This window comes from Cebus imitator, unplaced genomic scaffold (assembly GCF_001604975.1).
Source record: "Cebus imitator isolate Cc_AM_T3 unplaced genomic scaffold, Cebus_imitator-1.0 Scaffold70, whole genome shotgun sequence".
Classification (NCBI taxonomy): domain Eukaryota; kingdom Metazoa; phylum Chordata; class Mammalia; order Primates; family Cebidae; genus Cebus; species Cebus imitator.
The window spans coordinates 3720178-3728909 of NW_016107385.1; the positions used below are offsets into that span (position 1 = coordinate 3720178).

Here is an 8732-nt window from a genome sequence, read left to right on the forward strand (position 1 = left end):
GTTGACCAGGATGGTCTCGATCTCTTGACCTCGTGATCCACCCGCCTCGGCCTCCCAAAGTGCTGGGATTACAGGCTTGAGCCACCGCGCCCGGCCATATTGATTAATATTAAAAGTCGACATTTGGTTGTGTGTTTCTTTGCCGACTCCCATATAGCCCAGTTCATCCTGGAAGACAGTAGTTTTATGATTGTTTTGGCTACTTATTTACATTATTTATTTTTAACATATTAGTACTTTGTTGTTGTTGTTGTTGTTGTTGTTGTTTGAGTCTCACTCTGAAGTGCAGTGGTGAGATCTCAGCTCACAGCAACCTCCGCCTGCCCAGTTCAAGCAATTTTCCTGCCTCAGCCTCCTAAGTAACTGGTATTACACCACCACACCAGGCTTATTTTTGTATTTTTAGTAGAGACGGGGTTTCACCATGTTGGCCAGGCTGTTCGCGAACTCTTGACCTCAGGTGATCCATCTGCCTCAGCCTCCCAAAGTGCGGGATTGCAGGCTTGAGCCACTACGCCCTGTCACATTTTGAATTTAAGCAGTTGTAAACTGGTGTTATACTATAGGAGGTTTCAGTGCACAGTTACTTTAGATAATATTGATTAGAAAGATGTTTAATGGCTTATTTGTGGCTTTTTTTGGTTTAAAATAATTTTATTTTTTATTTTTGTAAAGATGGGGTATCACTCTGTTGCCCTGGCTGGTCTTGAACTCCTGGCCTCATCCTGCCTGAAAGTGCTGAGATTATAGGCGAGAGCCATTGTGCCTGGCTCTCATTTGTTCATTGAAGGGGTTGGATTAGGTAACATTTCTTCCAATTTTAAAATTATGTAAATGGGATTAAGAAGGACTCCAAAGCAATATAGAAAAAGTGTGAATTACTAAATGAAAACCAAGTTATTACAACTTTGTAAAGTATGCAAGTAACTGATACTAGATGACGTGAAGAAATGAAAATGGCAGTGTTAGGATTGTGAACAAATTTTGTTTTTTTCAAAAAGTCTTTTGGGAAACTTAGTAATCCTTTAACTGACTTATTTTTGCTTAACTAAAGGGAACATCATTACAAGAGTAGCCTTTGAGGCCTGAGACCAGAGCTGGGATAGACTGGCCAAGTTCTTAAAGAAAACAGTTGTAACTAGCAGAGTCAGGAGGGAAATGGAGAGTAATTAGTGCAGCAGTAATACTTGTGCCTTCAGGCTCAGAATGTAAGCATGATGCGATAATAGCTAACCTGGACTGCTTGCCATGTGCCAGGCTCTTTGCCAAGCACTTTCCTTTCATTGACTGGTTAGTTTGCCCTACAGTCCCATTCACTTACCCCTCTCTGGTAAGCCGTGGTGCTAGGAATGGAATCAGAATCTGTCTGCTTAAACCTCACAAGTGTGTACACTTTACAGTGATCCATTTATACCTGCCTGGCTGGCAAAACGGTCCACAACTGCCTCCTTAGTGGCTGGATCCCTGCTGGCTCTGCCTCGGATGGAAATGCTTTTGCCTTCTCTGCTCAGTGATCAGCTTAGAGTGCTAGGACAGAACAGCCCAGCTTCAAGGGTGAAACCTAATGCTGAAGAATTCACAGCCTCACCTAGTGTGTCTTCTTACCCCAGCTCTGGGCCACTCACTTCTTGCTTGTCCCTGTTTACTTTGTCCCATTGTTGCCAACACTGGTAAATTTTTGTTTCATGAGCTGAGGGAGGAGGACAGCTATCGGAACTACTTTGGTCACCCGTTTAAATGTCTGAAGGTACAGCCTAGGACAAAGTCCACACCTGTCACACCCTTTTAGGATGTTGTCTTTTCTCCTCTGATAACTCTGTTTTTTGACCTTCTCTTACTTCCAGTCTACCAGGAGACTAAACTATTTCCCAGAAAGGCCTTTTTAACTTTTTAGTGTTATTGTGTACCTGCCATTATTACATCATTTTAATTGTCAACTTGTACCTTGAGTTTATGGACTAAATCCAAAATGAGGAGCAAAATAGCTTTCTGGTAGATGTCATTTGATGATCGCATGATCATTTTACACATTTGCCTAATTTGCTTCCTTGGATCCAGTTCCTTTCCTGGGAACTCAGTGAAGCTCATGCAATCACAGAAAAGAGGCTGATCTTTTACCCAAGGGTCCGTCCTGAGGGAAAGCCTCTAATGCTTGGTATAGGAGCAAACAGATTTGTAAAACAGAATCTGTTTGATGTACCCCAGTCAAACATTCTACGCACAACACCTACCTCGAAGTACACCCTGAAATAGCAAACAGATCATAGGTATTTTTTCAATCAAAACATGCATTTTTAGCCGGGAACTGTGGCTCATGCCTGTAATCCCAGCTACTCGGGAGGCTGAGGCATAAGAATTGCTTGAACCCAGGAAGTGGAGGTTGTAGCTAGCTGAGACTACGCCACTGTAGTCCAGCCTAGGCGACAAAGTGAAACTGTCTCAAAAAAATAAAATAAAATTTAAAAAATTAGTAAAATAGGCTGGGCATGGTCACTCATGCCTGTAATCCTAGCACTTTGGGAGGCCAAGCTGGGTGGATCACGAGTTCATTAGTTCAAGACCAGCCTGGCTAACATAGTGAAACTCCTTCTCTACTAAAAATACAAAAAATTAGCCAAGTGTGGTGGCGGGCACCTGTAATCCCAGCTAGGAGAGGAGGAGGCTGAGGCAGGAGAATTGCTTGAACACGGGAGGCAGGAGGATGCAGCGAGCTGAGATTGCGCCGCTGCACCCTAGCCTGGGAAACAGTGTGAGACTTCATCTCCAAAAAAAGTGAAATAGGCCAGACATGGTGGCTCATGCCTGTAATCCCAGCAGTTTGGGAGGCCGAGGGGGGCGGATCACCTGAGGTCAGGAGCTCAAGAGCATCCTGGTCAACATGGCGAAACCCTGTGTCTACTAAAATTACAAAATTAGCTGGGCATGGCAGTGGGCGCCTGTAATCCCAGCTACTTGGGAGGCTTAGTCAGGAGAATCGCTTGAACCCGAGAGTTGGAGATTCCAGTGAGCTGAGATCGTGCCATTGCACTCCAGCCTGGGCAACAAGAGTGAAACCCCATCTCAAAAAAAAAAAGTAAAATAAAATAAAAACACATTTTCTTAGCCTCTAAGTCAAGGCATTGAAATGTGAAAGTTTCACAGTTTCCTTTTAAACTAAATTTGGGCCAGGTGTGGCAGCTCATGCCTATAATCCCAGCACTTTGGGAGGCCGAGGCAGGTGGATCACCTGAGGTCAGGAGTTCAAGACCATCCTGGCCAACATGGCGAAACCCCATCTCTACTAAAAATACATAAAATTAGCCGGGTGTGGTGGCAGGCGCCTGTAATCCCAGCTACTCCAGAGGCTGAGGCAGGACAATCGCTTGAACCCAGGAGGCGGAGGTTGCAGTGAGCCGAGATTGTGCCACTGCACTCCAGCCTGGGTGAAAAGAGCAAAACTTTGCCTCAAAAAAATAAACTAAAAAACTATACATACAGAAAAAGAAGGAAAAAAACACTAAATTTGGCTTTGTTTTGTTAAATCTTAACTGTCTGACATTCAATATAGTCTTATTAAGCCTAGATTTCATTCTTGAGATTGAATTTTGATTGCCTTTGATTTAGTTTGTTTTCTGACTCCTTTCATTCTTTAGCTTTTAAACTTTTTGCTTTAACAGTCTCAAGATAAGAGTTGCTACATCCCCGTCTTACTCAATTTTGAAGCTTTTGACAGCAGGGGGTGGGTTCAGTGTCAAGGAGGGCTGCTCCCCCGCCCCCCTCCCCCGCACTAATTTTGTGCTCTTTAGTTTCCCACAGTCAAATCACTCGCCTCTACAGCCGGTTCACCAGCCTGGACAAAGGAGAGAACGGGACTCTCAGGTAGGCAGTGTTTTTATTTTCTTCACAGAAACCAGAAACTCTCTGGCAGTGTCTGCATAGCTGCCTTTATCCCCAGGGCAGACAGGATAGTCATCCAGCATGCAGATAGCAGGGACCATTTCTCTACTGGTCTTTGAGCATCACTGATCCACAAGGGAATTAAATCAACAAAACAGTGACAATGAAGAGTATTACCGGGTCCCTGTTGGTCTATTCCAACTCCCCTTAATTTAGGTGGCCATTGTTCTAATCCTAGGAATGTATTTTCAAGATTTCAACTCTCTCAGCTTACATTTTCCCATAATCCTTTCCCAAACATTGGCTTTTAGGAAGTTGACCCATAGCAATCCCAGGTTGTCTAGGTTTTTTGTCTTCTCTGATTTCCCAACTCATAACCCTAAGGTACATCATGTATATTAATGTTGGACAGAATGGTCAATATTTTAGTCTAGAGCCGTGGTTCTCATCTGAGAGCCATTTTGCCACCTGGGGCAAAATGTCTGGAAACATATTTAATTGTCATGACTGGAGAACGCCACTAGTGTCTGGTGGGTTGTGGCCAGAGATGCTGCTAAACATCCTGCAAAGCACAGGACAGCCCCCATGACAAAGAATTATTCTGGTCTAGATGTCAGCAGTGCCAAAATTGAGAAACTTTGGTCTGGGTAAGTACATGATATCAGAGTGATGTAATGTTATACTGTTTTATGTTTGTAATTGTCTTACCATAGTCAAAACTTCGTATCATCTCCCACGCTAACTCTCAGTAGCAACCTTATTTATACTGTGGTTCTTCATCTTTGATTAACTAGTGTGTTTTGAAGCTGTTTGCCTTCCTTTTGGCTGGCATCAGGCAGTTTAGGACTTCTTTAGAAAGCTTCCAGCACAGGTGTTGGATGTAGCATAAAGGGGGAAGGAATACAGTTGCTAAGCCTTTGGACATAGTCATCACCCCAAATGGAAACCCCATACTCATTAAGTATGAGTTTAAGTATATCAATTAAGCATACCTATTTCCCGCTTCTGTCATCCCCTGACAATCAGAAATCTACCTTCTTTTTCTCTCTGGATAATTCATATAAATGGATTTATGTGGCCTTCTTATAACTGACTTCTTCCACTTAACATGCTGTTTTCAAGGTTCATCCATGTTGTAACATGTACCAGTACTTCATTCCTTTTTATGGCTGAATAAATAGTCCATCATATGGATATGCCGAATTTGTGCATCCATTCAGCAGTTGGTAAACATTTGCATTTACACCTTTTGAGTACTGTGAATAGTGTTGCTTTGAAGATTTTTGGGTACACATATGTTTTAATTTCTCTTGGACATATACCTACAAGTGGAATTGTGGGTCATATGGATTGTCTTTTCACTCTCTTTATAGTGTTCTTTGAAGTACAACAGTTTTTAATTTTGATGAAGTTTAGTTTCTTTAATATTTCTTTCGGTGCTTGTGCTTTTGGTATCATATATAAGAAACTATTTTCAAATCTAGTGTCCCAAAGCCTTGGCCCTATATTTTCTTGTAAGGGCTTTATAGTTTTAGCTGTTACATTTGGGTCTTTGGATTTATATTGCGTTGGTTTTGTATATGATGTGAGAGAAGAGGCTAACCTCATTTTTTTTGCATGTGGATATCCACTTGTCCCAGCATCATTCGTTGAAGACACTTAGAAAACTTTGTGAATTTGCACTTGAAAAATAACTGGACTAGAAATCTCTATTTGTGATTTCAGGTCCAAAACTTAAAAATTCCTTTGAGTATATATTTTCCTCATTAATTCAGACTTAACCACCATAAAGTATTATAATACTTTATTATATATAGTAAAGATATATATAATTCACGTTAGTTCTGAATTCTTTTCTTCTCTGTAGAAAGTGGGTGGTTTCTAAATGTGTGTGTTTTTATCATGTTTGCTGTATGCTGGAAAACAGTGGAAAAGTTTTTTTTTTTTTTTAAATGAGCTATTTTTTGTTAGAAAGGTTGAACACTTTCCAGGTGTCAGTGTTACCTGCTCCTTAAGATCTAAGTAAGGGCCAGATGTGGTGGTTTATGCCTGCCTGTAATCCAGCACTTGGAAGGCCAAGGCAGGTGGATCACTTGAGGCCAGGAGTTTAAGACCAGCCTGGCCGACATGGCAAAACACCATCTTTACTAAAAATATAAAAGTTAGCTGGGTATGGTGGTGCATGCCTGGAATTCCAGCTACTTGGGAAGTTGAGGCAGGAAAATTGGCCTGGTGAAATGGCTCATGCCTTTAATGCCAGCACTTTGGGAGGCTGAGGCGGGTAGATCACCTGAGGTCAGGAGTTTGAGACCAGCCTGGCAAACATGGTGAAACCCCCATGGAACACTAAAATTAGCCCCCCAGGAACACCAATAAGGACTAATTATTAGTGTTCCTGGGAGTCTAATTTTGTATTTTTGTTTCTACTAAAAATACAAAAATTAGCTGGGCGTGGTGGCATGTGCCTATAATCTCAGCTACTCAGGAGGCTCAGGCAGGAGAATCAGCTGAGCCCGGGAGGTGGAGGTTTGCAGTGAACCGAGATTGTGCCACTGCATTCCAGCCTGGGTGAGAAAGTGAGACTTTGTCGCAAAAAAAAAACAAGAAAAGAAAAGGGAAAAAAAAAACAACAATGTTAGCTGGGAGTGGTGACCCATGCCTGTAATTCTGAGGCTGGAGAATCGCTTGAACCTGGGAGGAGGGGATTGCAGTGAGCCAAGATCATGTCATTGCACTCCAGCCTGGGAAACAAGAGGAAAAATTTGTCTCAAAAAAAGAAATGAAAAGAAACCTCACGTGGATTTTGTTCCTATTTTATAAACTATTTCCTCTCCTCTTTATTTTTATTGATTGATTGATTGAGATAGGGTCTCACTATTACCCAGGCTAGAGTACAATAGTGCAATCTCAGCTCACTGTAACCTCTACCTCCCAGGCACAAGGGATCCCGGCTACTGTAGTCCCAGCTACTTGGCTAGTTTTTGTATTTTTTTGTGGAGATGGGGCTTCACGATGTTTCTCAGGCTGGTCTTGGCCTCCTGAGCTCAAGGAATCCACCTGCCTTGGCCTCCCAAAGCGTTGGGATTACAGGTGTGAGCCTCCACACCTGGCCTCTTTATTTCTTCTTTATGGCATTTTTGTTGGTTGGCTGTTGGACCACCATGGCTCAACTTTTATATTTTCTGGCTCTTTGACGTTTCCTTTGTTTTCTGCAAGATGTTATTGAATTTATGTTTGAATCCTTTTGATGCACTTTTTATTTTTTTAAGTCCACAATCATATTCTTAATTTATAAGAACCTTTCTTGTTCTCTGACCTCTGCTGTATCATAGTAGCTTATTTTTGTTTTACAGGTGCAAAAACTTATGAAATGTCTACTAGATTACTTATTAGATTCCTTATTAGTGCTTATTAGTCCTTATTAGTGTTCCTGGGGGGGGCTAATCTCCCATACATGGCTGAAGCCCTGCTCAGGTAGATCTTTCAGTTTCTTTCTGTAATAGTTCTCCATTATATTGTTTTTTAATCTTGAGATGGGTGCTGGGAGCAGTGGGCAGATGCCCCCCCCCCTTTTTTTTTTTTTTTGAGATGGAGTCTCCCTCTGTTGCCTAGGCTGGAGTGCAGTGGTGCAATCTCAGCTCACTGCAACCTCCGCCTCCTGGGTTCAAGCGATTCTCCTGCCTCAGCATCCTGAGTATCTGGGACTACAGGTGTGCACCATCATGCCTGACTAATTTTTGTATTTTTAGTAGAGATGGGCTTTCACCATATTGGCCAGACTGGTCTTGAACTCCTGACCTCAGGTAATCTGCCTGCCTCGACTTCCCGAAGTGCTGGGATTACAGGTTTGAACCACCTTGCCCAGCTATATGATCCATTTAATTTAAAATACCGATTAAATAGCTAATGGAAATTATTGTTATTGCAGTGTTAATAAATATATTGTACCATATGATTAACCTCTGTCATACTACTTACATATGGTAAGCTGTGTTTTTTGAATTGACTGTGTTCTAGTGGGTATGTCCTATTAACAGATTTTAATCTCTTCATTACGTAAATTATCTAAAGCAACAACCTGTGGGTGCTTGAGATAGAAGTTACCTGTGAGGCTGAATCTCTATGTAAGAGAAGAGACTTGTGCAGTGAAGTCGAGCAGTGTAGAGGGATGGCATGTCTGGTTACTAACAGTCTCAAAACTCTGGTTTTGGCTGGGTGCAGTGGCTCACACCTGTACTCCTAGCTACTCGGGAGGCTGAGGCAGAAAGAAGAATTGCTTGAACCTAGGAGGTGGAGATTGCAGTGAGCCGAGGTTGTGCCACTGTACTCCAGGCTGGGCAACAAGAGCGAAGCTCCATCTCAAAACAAAAGCAAAAAAAACTCTGGATTTTCAGAGCATCCCTGTACCTTGAATGTCTGGAAAACCACTCCCCATTGGGAATTTCTTGGCCACAAAGAATGCCATTGTACATGGCTCTGTTCTTAGACTTCACTACTACCAGCGATACTGTCTTTTTCTCAAAAAATCTTCAAGGAAGGCTTTCCTAGGTATACCATGAGACAGAATATAATGTTGATATGTTTTTTAGTGAATGCATACAAATCTATATTTCAGATAGTTTTTTTTTCTTTAAAAATTTCAGAAAATTTATTTCATTTTTGTGGAGAATGGTGTCTCGCTATATTGCCCAGGCAGGTCTTGAACTCCTGGGCTCAAGCTGTCCTCCCCCCTCTGCCTCCCTCAGAGCTGGGATTACAGTCATGAGCCACAGCGCCCGGCCAGGTGGATTTTATGCTTGTGGTTTTTTTAAGCCAGTTTGGAGTATTTATTTTTTTCTTTCTTTTTTTTTTTTTTT

The 8732-nt window shown here is 42.0% G+C and overlaps 1 protein-coding gene across 1 annotated transcript in view; it reads left to right on the forward strand.

The window, feature by feature from the left end:
• CHP1 (calcineurin like EF-hand protein 1) overlaps positions 1-8732 on the forward strand; it is a 46304-nt gene that overhangs the window by 9774 nt on the left and 27798 nt on the right. Inside the window, exon 2 of the mRNA XM_017530988.1 lies at positions 3786-3858. Coding sequence (XP_017386477.1) covers positions 3786-3858 — 73 coding nt within the window. The remainder of the gene's footprint in view (positions 1-3785; positions 3859-8732) is intronic.